Source organism: Agelaius phoeniceus, chromosome 16 (assembly GCF_051311805.1).
Source record: "Agelaius phoeniceus isolate bAgePho1 chromosome 16, bAgePho1.hap1, whole genome shotgun sequence".
Classification (NCBI taxonomy): domain Eukaryota; kingdom Metazoa; phylum Chordata; class Aves; order Passeriformes; family Icteridae; genus Agelaius; species Agelaius phoeniceus.
This window is the reverse complement of record NC_135280.1, coordinates 11403220-11422898: the sequence shown is the minus strand read 5'-3', so window position 1 is coordinate 11422898 and position 19679 is coordinate 11403220. Positions and strand designations below refer to the sequence as shown.

General features: G+C 46.4%; 1 protein-coding gene across 1 annotated transcript; it reads right to left on the bottom strand.

Annotated features, from left to right (window-relative positions):
• Positions 1-2422: 2422 nt before the first annotated feature.
• TMEM114 (transmembrane protein 114) lies at positions 2423-18044 on the bottom strand. The gene is made up of 4 exons (XM_054643998.2): positions 17790-18044; positions 16158-16238; positions 7204-7341; positions 2423-4593 (listed from the first exon to the last, which is right to left on the bottom strand). The coding sequence occupies exons 1-4, from the start codon at positions 17971-17973 to the stop codon at positions 4361-4363; spliced, it is 636 nt and encodes a 211-aa protein (XP_054499973.1). The 5' UTR covers positions 17974-18044; the 3' UTR covers positions 2423-4360.
• Between the last annotated feature and the right edge of the window lie 1635 nt (positions 18045-19679).

Genomic DNA, 19679 nt, shown 5'->3' with positions numbered 1-19679 from the left:
GCAAGGAATTCACAAAAGGAACCAGAGAAAAGGACATCTTTATTTAGGAAGCAGGCTCAGATTTCTTCAGGTTTTGTTTTTCCACTTTAAATAGTTGAGACCATTGAATTTCATTTGCAGAACAGAGCCAGGGCCAGGGGCTCCAGGACAGAGCCACCAGTGGGCAGGGCAGGGCAGCACCTCTGGGATGGCAGATTTGGGATGGGGCAAGAGCAGCTGTGCAAGGACAAATTGCAGCCTGAACAGGCAGTGAGAGCTGTGAGAGGAGCAGCTCTGCAGAGCCAGGGCAGGGCAGGAGGGGCTCAGGGACAGGGCTGAGATTCCCTGGCTGTGCCCAGGGAGGAGCTCTGGGATGCAGAGATGCACCTGGGGCTGTGCAGGACCCCACACTGGAGAGGGTGCATGGCCAGAGGGGCTGGGATCTCCTGGGCAGGACCTACAGAGAGAGGAGCCCAGGCTGGAGCAGGGTCCTGGCAGGACCCACAGAGAGAGGGGCCCAGGCTGGAGCAGGGCCCTGGCAGGACCCACAGAGAGAGGAGCCCAGGCTGGAGCTGGGTCCTGGCAGGACCCACAGAAAGGAGCCCAGGCTGGAGCAGGGTCCTGGCAGGACCCACAGAGAGGAGCCCAGGCTGGAGCAGGGTCCTGGCAGGACCCACAGAGAGAAGGGCCCAGGCTGGAGCTGGGTCCTGGCAGGAGCCACAGAGAGGAGCCCAGGCTGGAGCAGGGTCCTGGCAGGACCCACAGAGAGGGGCCCAGGCTGGAGCAGGGTCCTGGTAGGACCCACAGAGAGGGGCCCAGGCTGGAGCAGGGCCCTGGCAGGAGCCACAGAGAGAGGGGCCCAGGCTGGAGCAGGGTCCTGGCAGGACCCACAGAGAGAGGGGCCCAGGCTGGAGCTGGGTCCCGGCAGGACCCACAGAGAGGGGCCCAGGCTGGAGCAGGGCCCTGGCAGGGTTTGTGACCCAGCAGGGAGCCCAGGCTGGAGCAGGGTGTACCTGAAGGACTGCAGCCTCTGGAAGGGCCTCACCCTGGAGCAGTTGGTGAAGAACTGCAGCCCAGGGGAAGAACATTGCAGGAGTTCATGGAAGACCCTTTGGGAGGGCCCCCATGCTGGAACAGGGCAGAGTGTGAGGAGTCCACTGCCTGAGGAGGAAGATGCTTCACAAGCAATGTGTGATGAGCAGACTGAACCCCCATTCTCTGTCCCACTGTGCCATTCAGGGGACAGGAGAGAGAATTGAGGAGTAAAATTAAGCCTGGAAGGAAGAGAGGGATGGGTAGAAGGTGTTTTTAAGATTTAAGCTTATTTCTCATTCTCCTACTCTGATTGCTAATAAATTAAACTAATTTCCTCAAGCTGAGTCTGTTTTGCCCATGACAGTAATTGGCAAGTGACCTCTCCCTGCCCTTTTCTTGTCCCAGACTCAGCAGATTTTGTGTCCCCTGTCCAGCTGAGGAGGGTGGGACTGTGACAGGCACCTGCCAGCCCCACAGGAATCATTGGCTGTGGATAACAAATCCCTGGGGCTCCTTTGGCTGCAGCTGTGCCCAAAGCAGCGCTGTCCCCTGGCCATCAGAGGTGGGGACACAGATGCTCTGTGGGCACAGCACAGACACCCTGAACCTTTGTGGTGTCATTCACCAGCATGGCCTCTAAACTTCCTGTATATTTCCACGTTTTTCACATTCAAGGATTCTTCTGACCTCCCCTGTCATTCTCTGCCACCCCTCAAGAAGTGAAAGGAGTGCCTGGTGCAGGGCAGGAGCTGTGGGCACTCTGACAGTGCTGCTCTACTCTGCACATCTGTTTTTCTTCACTTTTGATGTGGTAAATTACCAATGAGTTTGCAATTCACCACAGAGCAATGGGAGCAGCCTCTGTCCTCATCTCAGTAAAGTATTTTGGGGAAAACACAGCAAAGGACATGGTATTAAATAAATATTCATTTCAATAAGAGGAAGAAGCTGATAAGGTCATTTCTTTCAAATTACATAAAGTCCTTTCTAGAATGTTTCCTCTTCCCAGTATAATTTTTCAGAATGTTCAGTGCTAATTTGACTATTCCAATCCATCTTTTCTTCTTTGTATTCAGAAGGAATTTCAGAGACATTCAGGGGTTATGCAAACATTCAGGAGCAGAAGATACTCTTTATTAGCATTGTGCCAGATATTGCAGGAAGCCAGAATGAGAAATTTAGGAGAGCCATGGAAATGAGAATTGCTCTAATTGAATAAGAGATTCATTGGCTTGCTAATTAGATTTGATCACTTGAGTATTTTATATTGTAGCTGTGTAAATGTCTTTTAAATACCTACCACATCTGACACAGGAACTTCAAAAGCATTATAAAAACAGTAGAATAAATCTGCAAAAAATGGTAAAGAAAAATAAATATCTTAGTTCTTTCATGTCTCAGCAAATAATTCTCACTCTGAAATGTCATTTTATTTAATTTTACAACACTCAAAACCACTTTAAAATAACATCTGTAATAATATTCAAAAAATAACTCAGATGATATTTTACTGTTACAGCTTGCAGTAATGTCTGAGTAACATCATACAAATTGCATTATAAATAGTTTCACCAGCACCAAAACAGAGAATTACATTTTACATAATTCACTGAAGCACATGGAATTTTGACTACAAAGGATTTTTTTTTCTTACACTTCTTATAGAGCTGATTTGGTATGCTTTAAATTGTAAAATGACTCAATTACATGGTCCCAACATAAGGCAACATGGAAAATACCTGAAACCAATGTGGGAGCAGCTAAGAATTACAAAATTGTACTAGTTAGTCACAGAATTTCTTCTACTGCTCAGTCTATTGAGGATTTTGAGCCTTATTTAATTCTGATTACAAGCAAGAGCTGACAAGTGAGGTCTTAGCCCAGGATTCAGAAACTCTGGTTTTGTGTGACCTTGGACAAGTTTCTCCATTCACAACATGGCATTAAAATGCTCCCTTCTATCTCCAAAGTCTGTCAGCTCTCAGGAGCTCCCTGCCACTATTTTTTCATAAAACAATTGGTACTTTGGGACTAAGATTAGAGCTGAGCTTGGTCAGAGTGAATGTGCAATCTTTTAACACAGGACACACTGATAAAATTGTTCTGGTGTTTAACAGAGGTAGGTGAATGATGCCCTTTGTGCTGCTGGAGAATGTACAAGGGACTTGCCCAGTGACAGAGGGTGCCTGACAGCTCCTGAGTCACAGTCCTGAGCTGCAGAGTGCTGAGGGCCTCCAGAAATGCATGATCCAACAGAAATGTAGTGCAGCTGTTATCATATTCAAGCCTCTATTCAGCACGGTAGTCAGGGGGAAATTCTTTCAGTAACTTCAGTGGGCACTGAAGAGGAAAAACTGGATTGCTTGGCACCCAAAATGGTATTCATGTGTCCTGCATGTTCAGTTTACTCAGCAGTTTCAGCACAAGATAAACATTCTAGCACAAAGCACGTGCACAAGCTTCATGAAAAAGAAGCATCATCAAAACTGCAAAGTAAAAACTGAAAAATACATCAGATACATCTCCTGCACTGCAGAGCTGAAAAGGCAGCTAGTAATAAGCTGAAGGAGAGAAGTATGTAGGCTGAGCATGGAGAGACTGGGGCTGTCCCCAGCAGTTAGTGAGAACATCTGGAAAACAGCTGGATCTTTCTCTTGCAGTGCACTCACCACTGCACTGCCCTGGAGAACTTCAGCATCACAGCCACCACAATCTGCTGGATTGCAGGATCCTGGAATGGTTTGGGCTGGGAAGGAGGTGAAATATCAGTTCCAACCACCAGGCCCTTGCCCAAACTCCCTCCCCAGCTCTCCTGGAGCCCCTTTAGGTGTTGGGAGAGGCTTTGAGGTCTCCCCAGAGCCTTTTCTTCTCCAGGCTGAAGAGCCCCAGCTCTCTGAGATCTCCAGAGCAGAGGGGCTGACTCCTCCTCTGCACTCACTCCAACAAGTCCACGTCCTTCTAAGAGCTCTCAGGAGAAAGCAAAATCTGGCCTGCAAGGTCACTTTGCTGAGACAACAGAAAAGAGAAAAGCAAGCAAGAGATCTGCCTTGTTCTAAGCAACCAATGGAGATGTCTGATGAGCTGCCAGCTGAAATTATTCTGGAAATACAAACACTGCAATGCACTCTCTTCTAAGGACACAAGAGTTTCCTAATTGACAACACCTGGAATGTTTTACTGATTTACCAGAGTCTTCGTGTTTTACAGCCACCCGTGAGGAAGCAGGCTCACAGCAGCTGACAAGACCCTCAGCCCTGCACTCTTATTGCCCCTGGTGAGCAGCTGGACCAAGTAACCTGAGTTATCAGGCTCTGCAGGGCTCAGTGGCTGCAAAGGCACCTGTTGCTCACAGAGCCTGCTCCCGCTGCCGTTTCAGACCCACCACTCTTGCTGCCAGCAGGAACACGGCCCCAGTGAGCACTTCTGCCACAAAGGAGATCCAGACCAGTGCCAGGGACCAGCCAAACCTGATGTCGATTTCCACCAGGAGATCCTTGCTCCTCAGCAGGCAAACAGCTTCTTGGAAGGCAGCAGCTGAATATGCAATATAGACACTGATCCCTGTCAGGGTAACGAGAGCTGGAAAGAGAAACATGTTCAGCTACTTAGCAGCCACTGAAGAAATTAAAAACAATCAGTTGGATGTGTCCTAGGGCCTCTTTGCCACTCCTTCCTATTCTAGCCAGGCCAGGTTTACAGATTATCTTTGAAACCTAGCTGAGGTTGGTTTCTTGGGCAATGAGGGTGAGAGGGAAGTAAAGGCAGGATTATCTGTGTCCACTGAGTAATATGTGTTCTCACGGTTAAAGATTGAACCACAACATCTGGCAGCAGCCCTCCCTCAATAAACATGTATTTTATAGATATCTAATGCGTGTGCAGCTCTGTTTTCAGAACTGGATTGTGATGTGGCCTGATTCCTCACTGCTGAGCACCATGGACAGTTGTCTCCCTGTGTGCAAGAAAGCCCACAGAGACCCAGACTCTTGCATTTCAGGTCACTGAATTGAGGCTGTTCCCTGACTATTGTCAGTTTTGAGTGTTTAATGTAAATTTGTTGGTTTTCACTATCACCTCTCACCAAGTGTTGTGCTGCCATGACTTCCATCACTGCCAAACACCTGAGTAAAAGACATCTCTGGGACAGACCAAAAATGAATTAATAAGGGCACTCAAACAAGGAGCCAGGTGTTTTCAGAATGAAAAGACTGTTCAAAAGATGGCAAATGTAGGGAATGGCACATCTGGAACAGGTACAAACTGCATCCTGAGCCTGGCATTCCTGTCAGTCAAAGGACAGGTTCTGATGGAAATCACCCTTTACTGGGTCAGCAGCAGAGAAGATGCAGTAAAAAGGCCCTGGATAAAAGGACTGCAGCCCAGGGAAAGTAAATACTGAAACACTTTCAGGACAAATAGTGGATTTGATTCTGAGAGAGAAAATTTTGGTATAGCTTCCTGTTAAATCACAGTAAGTCCTGATGAGCTGCCTTTCTGCCAGAAATATATGTTTGATTAGAGGCAAGCCAAGACAGAAAGAAGAATGTTGGGTTATCCATCATGAGTCCAAATTCACACTCATATTCCTGATTTTAACCATCATCTCATACCTGTACTTTATTCTGGTCCTCTGCAAGGAGAGGGGGGAAATTGCTTCATACCTTTTGTCAGCAGAAATGGAAAAGACTGATTTGTTGAGATTTTCAACAAGGTGCATTGAATTCTGTGCAAATTCCCTTGGGGAAGAAAAAAAAGGAAAAAAAAAAAAAGGGAAACTCTAGGATGTCCTGACATGTGGAGCATATCAGTTCTGAGGGTCTGAAAAACCCCACATTTTTGGAATGGCATCTCCAAACAGCTCTTTATGCTAAAACAGAACTACCTAACTAATACTCAACTTTGTGAATTTGAGTGTCCTACAAAACTGTTCTGTTCTGTAGGACACTCAAATTCAAAAAGGTGAATTTTGTGTCCAGCCAGAGCAGGATGTGGGGCTGGTCTCAGCCAAAGGCCACCCAGAGTCTGTTCATGTTCTCCTGGGGCACTGCACCAGACTCTCCTCCTCAGGCACCCCTCTCCTGGCACTGCCTCTGTGTTTCCTTTCCCTCTTTGCAGCCCCAAACAGCTCAGAAAGGCCCCTGCTCCACTCCCCAGTGGGATAATCATGCTTGTCACTTCACAGCCTTTCATCTTTCCCTGAATATCTGGAGCAGTTTTCCACCAGCCTTTTCAGTGAATACAGCTTTCTGCTGTTCTGATATTAGAACTTGCTCTTCTTTTTAGGAGACAATCATAATGGGGCAGGGTTGGTCTGTGTTAGAGCATTTCAGACTAAAAAGCTCAGTCAAGGCTTTGAGACAGCAGCATTTGCTTCCAGCAATCTCTTAGCATTTTCTTCTTAAAAATAGGACTGTGTGAGCAGTTGATGAGAGCCAATTCTGAGGATCCCCTTTTCTGTTGGGAAAAATTTCTGGTTTAAGTTACATTGTGAGACAGCACTGAAAATCTGTTTGGAACAGAAGATGCAGATTTAAACACAGTTTTCCTACTTTGACAGAACATTTTTAGGGTTTTTAATTCATAAATTACTTTCTAAAACACAGTGGGTTTGGATACAGCAGCAAAGAAAAAATAAAAAGAAGTGTAAAAGCTTCAAATGGAAATGTTACACTCCAACTAAAATAACTTTTGGGGGTTTCCTTTTGTGACCTACAGTTTGGGGACACCAGTCTAGACCAAAACTAGCAGTGAGGCTAAGCCAGGAATGCCTAAAAAGTGCCTTTTCAGGAATTCAATGCAAATGCCTTCTTAAAAACATCAGTTTTCTTAACAGCTGCAAAATCTGTGCAACCCTAAGATTTAGTAATTCCACAGTCTCTTTTCCATCACCCCATTAGCCTGCCTGCAAAGGATTTGTGTCCCATGCTGAGAAGTTATTGACTCTTTAGTGTTAATGGGCACAGCACACATGGATTGCTCAAAGGGTGACTCACTCCCCAAGGAGGGATATTTGCCTTTCCTCTGTAGCTCCATTCCAGAGCCAGGACCCCAGCAGACACCAGGGGAATGAACACCAGCATTATTCTGAAAGCAAATTCTTGCTTTCATTCCCTGGGATACAAAGTGATGTTTCCCAGATACAACCCTCTTGTTATCTTAAAGAGTTAGGCCAGGAGTTTGATTTAGTACCTCCAAAAAGGAAAAGGAGTCCAGTCATTAGGAGCAGCAGGTAGGCCCTGGCAAGAATACTGATGAATCCAGTCATTCCTCCAAAAATCATCAGTATCAGGCTGAGGGGCATCAGGATGACAAATGTTCCATGCATGTCTGGAGAAAAATGAAGAATGTTAATATTGTAATATTTTATTATGGTGTCAGTGCATGTACCAATAATTATTAAGTGCAGAGCCCCTGATCAGAATCAAAGCCTCGTTCTGTGCTGCACAAACCAGAAATTGGACAAGCCCTTGGGTTTTCAGTGTAAATCAGCAGGACAAACATATGGTATGGAGGAAAAGGTGACAGGCAGAACAAACCCTGCCAGGGTCACAGCCTGTGCTTCAAGCAGAGACCACAGCTACAGAGGATATGTCTGCACAGATACATAGGAGCAATCAAACTGTCCCCAGCCCTTGAGCCAGCTGATATCAGGTGATGCATCCCAGGTAGGCTCTGGCAACCCTAATGAAAAGCAGGCCTGTTATGTGAAAAACACTGTTCTGTGTGGGAGGTGAGATCCAGCCATGCTTTCATTAAAGGTTTCTCTCCTTTAAGTCACGTGTCCTCTGCTGCACTGATGTAGCAAATTGTTGACCTTTTCCTTTGTTGCAGCTGACCATCAACTAGAGGGAAATTTTCCAATTTTCCCATCCAGCTCTGATTCTGTCTGTCAGTTTTCTACAGCAGCTTCACTAAGTGCATTAACCTATCCTGCTTGCTTCCTCCCATGCTAAATGTTTTACATTAGTCTTTCTTGGTCCCTATAACATTTTAATAGCTGTGTAAACAGAAGGTTGCTATGTATTTTTTCATATCACCCTGGTTTTTTCCATCATAAACCATTACTGTGTCGTTGTTCCCTCTGATGTAATCTATCCACAACATTCAACCCAACCTTATTTTAGAATAATAACCCAAAAAAAAGTAATTCCAGTATCATTTGTTGGTAAAGTGCAGAGCATCTGAGAGTAAAGTGCAGAGTATCTGAGAAAAGAAAATGTAAAATCCATATTCTGATGAGGTCTAGGCTTCATTGTCTCATTTAATTTTACAGGGGAACAATACACCATTAGCTTAGGAAAAGGAATCACCTAAGAGCTCACAGTTGGTGTGTGATCAAATGATCAATTTTTTCAAGTCACTGTGACTGCCCATGGAATTGGAGCTGCTGCATCTGCCCCTGGCTAAGGATCCAGCTCATCCTCTGCAGCAGCATTACAAAGATCAGACACAATTGTGTGCATGTCTCTGTTCAGTTCCAGAAGCCTGGAAGGTTAGGAAGGGTCTTCATGGCCTCAAGGCAGACACTGCTGATGTTTGTACTTGAGGAGCATGTGCTTTCCAGACATTGTTTTGTGTAGCACAGAACATGCTAACAAAAAACCAAAAAAAATGGCAAATGACAAAGTTTTGGGAGGTAACTTTTTTTTTGTTTTTTTTTTCTGCCTCTGGTACTATATTTTCATATTCAGTGCCCCATATGCTGACGTCAGGACCAGCTGATGCTCAGAAACCATGGATTCAACATTCTGCAGTGAAGAGAGCATTTTCCCTCTGATTCTAAAGCTGAGGACACTCCCTGGGCCTTCCTTCAGCAAAACCAGCCATGGCTGCTGTTCCTGGCCAACAAACATCTAAAACAATTCTCAGTGCTAACAGCCAGATCAATCTTCAGCTCTTCAGCAGAATGTCAAAACTGCCTGCAAATCTTAGCTGGACTCCAAGATGAGAAATAGCCATGGAACTCAGCTCAGGAGTTTCATGTGGTCAGAGATGGTTGGGGATGTGATGAGACACGGTGTGACAGAGCAGAGACTGGGCACCCAAATCCGTTCTCCTATTCCAGAGAGGCAGCAGCAACAGGAGGCTGCTCTTCAGCCACATCTGAGCTTGCTGAGCGTTATTTGGTCTCATTTTTGATTATTCCCCACCATTCTGACATCCATGTGTCATCGTAGCTTTGGTCTTGCAGTAAAAGGAGAAAAAGCATTTGGAGGATGCAATTAGCATTTGGGAAGTATGAGTGTAAGAATGGTGCAAGTCTGTCCTCAGAGCTGGCCTTGCTGAGAGACAACAAACATAGCCAAGCTCATGGCTGGCTCTCTGCCCTGTGATTTCCTCAGCAGTCCAAGTCCCTGCCAACCAACTCCACCTCAGGACAGCAGCACTGATTTGCCATTTCTTTGACTTCTCTTGTCATGGTGTGGCTTCAGCTGCTGCAAGCTGAGCCAGGACACGTGGGTGAGGAAAACACACTCTGAATGGAACTTTGTGAAGGAAAGGGAGAGGAAAACTGTACCAGAGCATCCTTGGGAGTTTCCTAGATTACATTAATCATCTGGGACAGTTGCAATATCAGAATAACTCTGATTTTTGTGCCCTCTTCAGTGAAAATATAGGGTTTAGGGATAGCTCAGCTGAAACCCACAAACCTCACTGTGACAGAACCTTACTTTTCCTACCCACAGCTGGAATCACACTCCTCATTAATCACTGGCAGCTTTTTAGAAATCAAATATTTAGTGAATTCTATTTGGTTAAATAGTACTTTTATAATCTCCAGTGTTCTAGTTCAATATCTAATACTCATTTGTACTATGAAATCTGAAACTGCCTTGGAAACTTATTCTAAAATGCTGCCATGGAAACCACTCAGGAATCTGAATTCATGCCATCTGGCATATAATATTATGCCATTATATTCCTTGATTAGAGGAACAGAATTAGTTTATAGAAGAAAATGACTTAAAATATCTTTACTGTGTTTCTGTCTTCAATAATCATCTGTGAAAGAAGTTAAAACATTCATTTTGCAGTCATTTTAGTGCTTTTCCAGTTTCTGTTGAAATACACATTTATGCATTATGTATTAAACATATAAGTGTCTTCATATTGATGAAATTGCTCTAGTATTGGAAAAAAAACCACCCTAAGCATTTTGCACAAGAAGAGGCATGTGCTCTTTCCTGTAAAACAGAATTCAGTTTCCCACATCTATTTCTCAACACCTGAGCCCCCTGTTAGGCCAACATGAAAGATACAATGGCTTAATCTTGGAAATACTGAAACAAACTCATAAACTTTTAAAAAACACTCTCTTCTTTTGAAGCAAAAAGAATCAAATTGCTTAATCATGGTTACTGAAGTCTTACATTAGCCAGCCAAGGCTCTTTTACTAGAGCTCTGGCCAAATATGTGTAAGAAGGACATCTGCAGTGTGAGTCCAGAACTGAGAATTTGGCAGGCATCTCTAAATTACCACCCAACACAGTTGTTGAGGAGTTGTTTGTGAGAGAAATCTGTGGAATGAAATAGAAACACTGAGGGTCAGAAGTAACCAAGTGCAAGCCCAGCAGTTTTGTTAATCATCTCCTGTTAACATCCTGCAGCTTAATTGCTTCAAACTAACTTTGGATTTGTTTGTACAGCTTATAATAGCAAATAGTGCCTAGAAATCTGTAATATCACCTCATCAGAAATACTCCAAATGGCAGTGGCTCAGAAGAGCTTAATTAAGGGCCTGTTTGTGTTACCCAGCAGTAACCAAAGAGCCAGTTAGGAAGACAAAAGCCTCCAGCTGAAATAGACTCATGGCAGTTGCTAAAAACAACGGGGCTGCTCCAGTAAGGCCTGGCAAAGCCAGGAAGAGAAAGTGCACAGAGAAAGTCTGACCTGCTTGCTAGGAAAAAAAGCAAGGAAACAACTTAGGAAACCAATGAACAACTGAAAGAGCTTGTCTGTGGCTAAATGTGAGTCTTCTTGGCTTGGGCCACAGGGCAGGAAGGCTGGATTCCCTCCTGTTCAACAGAGAAAAGGTGATGGAGGAGGATTGCTCACAGAGCTAGGGGTCTCCAGGATGATTAGCCAGGCTCTGATCTGTGTGTTACATGTTTTGGCTTCTTGCTTTTCTCAAAAAATCTCTGAGCTGAACAGGAAGACCAATTGCAGGCAGCAGAAATAAAATGCTGCTAGAGCTGGAGCAGGTGGCACTGACAAAACTTGCAGTAGCAGGAATGGGCAGAATGATGGATGTGAGCAATGCACCGTGGCTCACATTCTGCTGCTGGGCTACCAGTGAATCTGAAAATGAGAATATTCATCAGAATTTGTCACTGGTTAGGCCTCAGCTGCAGTTATCTCGGATTTCTGTATATATTTACTGTGATATCTGCAGTAAGTACTGAAGCAGATGTCCTCTGGCCCCTCTCTGAAGGAACAGTGCACTGTTGCTCAGAAACAGGTACACACCTACCAGACCAATAAAGCCAGAATTTCTGTGTGCATCATCTGGGTCTCATTTCACTTGGCCTCTGAAATGGCTCCTGCTCCAGCCCCAGCTGTTTCCTTCTGGTAGCTTAAAACCAAAAGAAAATTTGCAAAGAACTGTAAATCCCTCAGGAAAAAAAGTCACAGTGGCCAAAGCAAAGAGCATTCTTTCCAGCATTATAAACTGCAACTCAGTAAATATGGAGCAGGGTAAAGTGTGAAAGCAGCTGGTGCATGACTATTACAGGGTCCACATGCTGTGAGGAAATCCAGACAAGTTTATCTCTACTATTAAACCCATTTTGTTGAGGAAGAAACCAAGGCAGCTGTTACATTAAAACAACTGAGGTATCAGAGCTGCCTCTGCTGCAAAGATCATTTCCCTGCAGGAAGCACGAACCTGAGTGCAGCCTGATGGTTCCAGTTACATTCGTGTCTCAAACAGAAAAAATAAAAATTCTCTGGGGAAAATACTTTAAGCAGTTGTGCATGGGCAGCTGCACGCTCCTGTCTTGGCTTTAGAACAGGAAAAACAATATGGGTGGAAACCACATACATTAAATACTCATTTCTGGATGGGTCAGGAATAGAGGAGAGACTAAAAATGGACCTGTAAAAGGAAATCAATCACTGGCCATGTTGTTCAAATCTCTGACAAAAAATCAGGATTGCCAGAGGCTTAATCTTACCTTGTAGGTACCTAATGGAGATGGTTTGTGTGTCACACACAGACAGTAAGAAAGAACAGCTGTTCCTCTCACATTATTTCTTATAACTCCAGCCCCAGCTCTGCAGGGCTGGTGGGACCCTGCAGCAGCTCAAGTGCAAAGCTGAGATTCAAGAGAAATTGTCTGGTTTTGAATAGGAATATTTACAATATTTTTCATTTTGCAAGAATTACACTGGTGCTGCCTTCAGCTAAATCTGTACTGGCATTTATTTATTATTAACAACATAGGCTTTGGTAAATGGAAAATATTTATATGACAAAAAGGTCTAAGAGCAACTTTTCACCAATGCAACGACTTGAGGTTTCTTGCTTGGGTTTTTCTTTTCTTTTAAGAAATTATTTTTGAAAGCTCAAACTCTTGGGGAAAAGGTTTCAGCTGATTAAGCACTGCCATTCCTTCTATTCTCTGTGTGATCCTCAATATCTAGATCTGATTTTGGATGTTACATTTCTGCTACTGGAAAATGGCAAAGCTGCTCAGAGCTCGATGCAGCTGCCTTTGAAGTCAGTGGCATCCTTATTTTGTCATTTAGAGAGAGATAGATTCAGCTCACCATGAAAAATGTTGCTCTTGCTGCTTGTCTGCCATGGCTGGCACAGGAGAACACATGGCAAGGCAAAATAACAGAGGTGTCTTTGCTGACAAATTTAAATTCTAAGGGGAATTTTCAGAGGGCTATCTTTAATCCTAGTAGTCATCAAGACACTCTGATAACTGTCTAAATTACAAAAAATGATAGTGTCATCTTATTCCTGTTTGGGCCAGAGGAAAATTTACATCTCCAGTGAAAATAATTTTATTAATGCAGAACTTTCAGAAAAGTTAGTGGTAGGGAGCTGAGTGGTATTTTTCTTTAGACAGTGGCTGATTTTTTAAACAAATAACCAGGTCATAGTGTAATCTGTAATAGGGAAATATTTATCCATTGTGGGTTTGAGGGGAGGGAGGGTATACACTGCAGTTCAGCTGGGGGGAGTGGTAAGAGAAGAAAGGGAAGGCTAATGAAGAGGAGAGAGTGTTTGTGCCCAACCCTTTGGAGGAGCAGCTCAAGAGCACTCCTGTGATGTGAAAATACACCACAGTCCCAGGCCCAGCAAGCCCTAGGTTGATTGCCTGGGAAATATTGCTGCTAGCACAGGGTTTTAACTCGGGCACCCAATTATTTTAATTTGCCAGGAGCTCAATTTGAAGTACACAATAAGCTAAAAGGAATCTGCTGGGATGAATAGGAGAGATATTGGAAATGTGGAGGAAGAGTCCACGGAGGCTTTTCATTCTCTAATGAAGGGTTTGTCTTCTGGCAGTGGCCAGCACTTCTGTTTCCACTTAGGCCCAGCTCTCTGCACTCACATACAGACTTTCTCCAGCCTCTTTGCACTTGTGTCTTGTTCATTCATGCCAGGAAGTGCATTCAGACTCTGGAGAATGAGAGATGTGACCAATGTGTGACTTGAGTGCCTACTTTAGGAGACAGTCCTTTAAAGTCTTTTTAGGAATAATCAGAAAGAAACAGGTTTGATGCTGCCAGAGCACATGAAATTCAGTGCCAATCAAACACTGAGAAATATGAGTGTACAGCTAGATGGAATGAGATTAATCCCATGTGACTGTGCCTCACAGACACCTTCACAGGCACACAGAGAGAAAAATGTCCTTTTTGTGAACCAGTTAAAGCTGTGCAATTAGCTTGTTTGCCACATATTAGAGCTGATGTAGAAACTGCTGTAACTACACTGCAATCCATGATCACAGAATTTCCCTCCAAAATTCTTGTCAAAATGTGTTGTAGATGAAGATGGTTTGCCATGATCTGCCTAAATATGATTCAGTGGCTACAGTCAGAAACATTTAAGAGAGAAGAGTAAAGCTGATGTAGAAGGTACTATCTCAGGCCCTGATGAATCTAGATGTCACTTAGAAATATCTGTATTTCCTAGGAGAAAGAAGTACTGACATGGTACTTTCTATGTTCAGCTGCTACTGCTGAGGATCTGTGGCCTCACCACACTGAAACTGCATTGAAGCTGAGCAAAAAAAAATCAAAAAGTTATCTCAGTAGGGCATTCCAATCAAACCTAGCAGGTTCTTTCAATTGAAGTATCTTTGATTTCTTCTCTCACACTTTTAGGCAGACTATGCCTGTTTATAATAAAATATGCAAGTGTCTTTGCAGTCCAGAAGTGTTTTTCCAGGAGCATAAAAATAGTACTTGATGTGAAAGTGAGAGAAAAAAATTCTCCAAGGCCCCAAAGAGTCTGTAAACATCATTATTAATACAATTTTTATTCATATCCACTATTTTCATACACTTCATGACTCACAAAGAGCCATCTTTTGTTTCCAAGCCAACATCATTTGTATAACCAAAAGAGCACTGCTTTTTGGGTTTGTTTTGCTATTTAACTGAAGAGCTGCAATCTCTCACCTGAGAAAAATAACCTTTTGCAAATGTGCACCCAGCTTTTGAAAAGCAAATGGTTTCATCCCAAAATGTTGGGCCAACATAACAGTGGAGGTGCTGGCACATAAAACATGATCAGGCAGGCTCAGTTAATGCTGACCCCTCAAAGGCTCAAGTGATCACCTCCACTGACTTCAGAATCGTTGAGCAGCTACAGCCCTCTGCTTTGAGCATGGAAGATTAGAAAATTGGCCCTTCCTATTTGAAAGCACAGAGAGACATGCTGGGCTGTCAGTCCTGAGCCTGCTGATGTGTTTAAATGCTGGTCTGTAAGTCCTGAGCCTGCTGATGTGTTTAAATGCTGGTCTGTAAGTCCTGAACCTGCTGATGTGTTTAAATGCTGGTCTGTCAGTCCTGAACCTGCTGCTGTGTTTAAATGCTGGTCTGTAAGTCCTGAGCCTGCTGATGTGTTTAAATGCTGGGCTGTCAGTCCTGAGCCTGCTGATGTGTTTAAATGCTGGGCTGTCAGTCCTGAGCCTGCTGATGTGTTTAAATGCTGGTCTGTAAGTCCTGAATCTGCTGATGTGTTTAAATGCTGGGCTGTCAGTCCTGAGCCTGCTGCTGTGTTTGTGTGGCTGCTTCAGGAGCTCACTGGGCTCTGACTCCTACTGGAGTTTCCCAGGACAGCTGTGACACAGCCCCAGCACCACCAGATGCTGCTCCAAGAAACTAAAGACCCTTGGAGCCCCTCTGGAGCCCAGGGAATGGCTGGTTTTGAGGACAAGAGTTCCATTTTAGGAAACAGGACAAATGCTTGTATTTGAGTCAGGGAGAAGAAGAGAGTAAATAAAAAAATTGTAAATAGCAAGCCCATACACAAGGGTGTGTGAAGATTGTGCCAAATATATGATGCAAAGATGGTCAATCATCTTCTAGGAGATGCCTGTAAGCATTTGAAAATGTTCAGTTTGGACTTTTTGAAAACATTCTGGCATTGACAAATGAATCTAAAGGAAAAGAGGAAAATATATTAGAAGCCTAATGTTTTTGAACACGATGTTCTTCAAAGACTTTGAACACTGCTTTTGGTCATTGATTTATTTTCTTAAATTCTCCCATACTTAAGTCTTTTATCAATGCCAGAAATCCCACTGAAATGCTAGAAAAGTAGCTGTGTTAAAGATTAGTTTAAATGTGTTCTTAAGCATTTTCAGTGATCAGACTCCCTTGAGGTGATTGTGAACACTTTTTGCCTTTTATCTTTAGCAATTGTGTACCTTCCTGTGCCATTCCAGTCAGAGGTTTAGCTCCTGTGGAAGAAATTAGCTGAACTTGTCACCAAATGGATGGTTATTTCAACAGTAAACACACTTAAAGATCACAGACAGTGACAGATATTGTACAGAAGCAGAGTCAAAACACTTTCTCAGTGAATTCCCCCTCTGAATCAGAAATGAGTCCTTGTAAGTGGCATGGGAGGGAGGGAAGGATGGATGGAAATGTAAAATAATATAAAAGCTACTCACACAAAAGCTGTCTGTGTGACTCGGTGATGTTCGCATTCTCGTGCCAGAAGGGGTTTATCAAAGGGTAACATTCACTCCTCACTATAGGAGAAAAAGAGGGGAAATTATACTCTTATATCAGTTTGCTATATATACATTTGGTTTTTTGCATGTACATATAATCATTATAATACTACTGCTTCTAAACCAGCCATTCCTAGGTAGGGAAGGAAATGAGAGGATTTTTAGCATGCAGCATCAGCTGCTCCCATGGGGCCTGACCACTGGAGTCAACAGGGAAACATCTGCTCATTGCAGCGGGGCTCAGGGCACAGCAAAGAGAGAATTCCTGCAACCTGCTCCTTCTCCCTGCTCCTCTGGAAACATCCTTTCTTGCCTAGGGCAAGCATTGCTTACTCCTGGCTTTTTAGAGTGCAATCAAAGCCAAAAGTTAAATGCCTAGCAAATAAATTACCGACATGGGGAAAATCCTATATATTGATCTATAGGATTATAATAATTCTGTAGAATGATACATAATAATACTTATATTTAAATTAATTGTATTGTTTATGTAAATAAACTAGATAGTGTTTGTATTTTATTTGATATGTTATTATTTATAATTTTAATGGCTTTAACCCAGAACTTTCGCCCCTTAATTTCCTGAGCCAAATGAAAAGACATCTCCTTCCTTCTAAATGGTTAAGGTTTATTAGATTATCTTGAATTAAAAGTTAATGTAAAATCAGGTTACAGTAGCAGAAAATTCTCTCTCCCCATGTCTCCTTGGGCAAGTGACACGGGCGGTACTGACAAGGCACTGCCCACGGGTCCGGGGCACGGCCGGGGAGCGCCCGTCCTTGAACCAGGGAGAGCCGGAGCTCCGCGGGCAGCGGGCACTGCCCCCGGGCCGGACACCGCATCCCTATCCTGTATCCTGCATCCTCATCCCGCCTCCCCATCCCGCATCCCCATCCTGCATCCCCATCCTGCATCCTCATCCCGCCTCTCCATCCTGCATCCCCATCCCGCATCCCCATCCTGCATCCTGCATCCCCATCCTGCATCCTCATCCCGCCTCTCCATCCTGCATCCCCATCCCGCATCCCCATCCCCGCATCCCCATCCCGCCTCCCCATCCCGCATCCCCATCCCGCATCCCCATCCCGCATCCCCATCCCGCCTCCCCATCCCGCATCCCCATCCCGCATCCCCATCCCGCATCCCCATCCCGCATCCCCATCCTGCATCTCCATCCCGCCTCCCCATCCCGCATCCCCATCCCACCTCCCATTCCTGCATCCCCATCCTGCATCCCCATCCTGCATCCCCATCCCGCATCCCCATCCTGCACCCCCATCCCGGATCCCCATCCCCGCATCCCCATCCCGCATTCCCATCCTGCATCCCCATCCCGGATCCCCACCCCACATCCCCATCCCGCATCTCCATCCCGCATCCCCATCCTGCATCCCCATCCCCGCATCCCCACAGCCGGACCCCCGTAGATGGACCCCGAACCAAGACCCCTGCAGCTGCCTCCCCGCAGCCTGATCCTCAGCCGGACCCCGCATCCCCGCAGCCGGACAGAGCCCGCATCCCCGCACGCCGAGCTCGCATGCGGAGCGCTGCGCTGCCCCGAGCACTCACCGCGGCAGGTCCGCCAGAGCCCCGAGTGCGAGCTGAGCGCGTCCGTGCCGTTCTGGGACGCCTCCAGCTTGGAGGCATCGATGATGTACCAGAAGTCGGTGGCGATGGCCACCACGAGGAAGATGAAGCTCGAAAGTCCCACCAGGGCCACGAAGAGGGAGAGCGCGCCCAAGTTAACCCTCATGGTGCCGCCGCCGCCGCCGCGCCCCGCCCGGCCCCGCGGCCGCGCAGGTAGCGCGCCCCGAGCCCCGCCCCGGCTGCTCCGCGCCCCGCGGGCGGAACGGGCACCCCACGGGAGGAACGGGCACCCCACGGGCGGAACGGGCACCCTGCGGGCGGAACGGGCACCCCACGGGAGGAACGGGCACCCCACGGGCGGAACGGGCACCCCACGGGAGGAACGGGCACCCCGCGGGAGGAACGGGCACCCCGCGGGAGGAACGGGCACCCCGCAGGCAGAACGGGCACCCCACGGGCGGAACGGGCACCCCGCAGGAGGAACGGGCACCCCACGGGCAGAACGGGCACCCCGCAGGCAGAACGGGCACCCCGCGGGAGGAACGGGCACCCCGCGGGCGGAACGGGCACCCCGCAGGAGGAACGGGCACCCCACGGGAGGAACGGGCACCCCACGGGAGGAACGGGCACCCCAAGGGCGGAACGGACACCGCCCGGGGGAGGAACCCCCCGGAACGGGCACCCCGCGGGAGGAACCCCCCGGAACGGGCGCCCCGCGGGCAGAACGGGCACCCCGCGGGAGGAACCCCCCGGAACGGGCGCCCCGCGGCCGCCGCCGGCCCGGCCCGACCCACGGAGACCCCGCCGCCCCCCGGCCGGCAGCCCCGGCCCCGGGCGAGCCCCGCGGTGCGGAGCGCGGGGTCGGGCGTGCAGCGCTGCTCACGGAAAGGGACAGAGTGTCAAAAGCACGGGCACGGGCATCCCCATGGCAGCCTCGGGATGGGCTCACCTCGGAGGGGAGAAAGCTCCTGCATTCCAAACAGCAAATTCCCCTCCCTGCCTGTGAGGGGAGGAGGAAGCAGAGCCGAGGTTTGGGGAGCAGAAACAGAGTTTGTGTTCCTGCTTTCTGGCAACATTTCTGGTATATTTACAAGAGATTCCCTCTTGTTCTGTGCCTTCCAGCTGCCGTCCTCAAAAGGCCAGTTCTAACCTAATTTGAAACGGGGTCTGAGAGAAGGCAGTAGAGTGGCATTTACTACCTGGTGCAGTGATGTCTGCACCCTGCTCGGGATCATGTTCCTGTTAGAATGTCACCGATGGAGGGAAGGACACACGGTCCCTCTCCAGAAACTATAGTTCCTGAGGCATTCATGTGTGAGCCCTAAAGGCACACTTCACCCAGCCTCCTGCTCCTCCTCAGCCCACTGAAATCTGTTGAGTAACAAAGTGTATTTCAGTAATAGAACCTTGTTTTCAAACCCACAGAGGATTTACTCTGGTGTTTTACTGTGTCTCTTCACTGGCATAAAGATACTGTGCAGGTAGGGTCAACGGGGCATCTTGTTTTTTTCCTTGTAATTCACTTCAGGCCTTCCAGGGAATTGCTAAGTAACTCTGAGTAATTAAAAAAGTCATTCTCATTTATTTTCTGGCATGGACACTGGGCAGAATGTGTGACATCATTACCCATCCATGGCAACAAGCTATCGTGAACTAGTAGGGCTTCAGCAGTAGGATGAGTTAAAAGGAACATTTTCCTTGAGAGAGAGCGTTTAAATAAACACAGTAACCATCAACGCTACAGACCACATTTTGCTCTGCATCAAAACTACTGGAAGTTGTATATGGCTGGGAATATAATAGTGTCTATATTTAGGAATACACTGTTAAGCAGCCACGGCATCATTCTGAGCTCTAGCCATCTATTTCTCA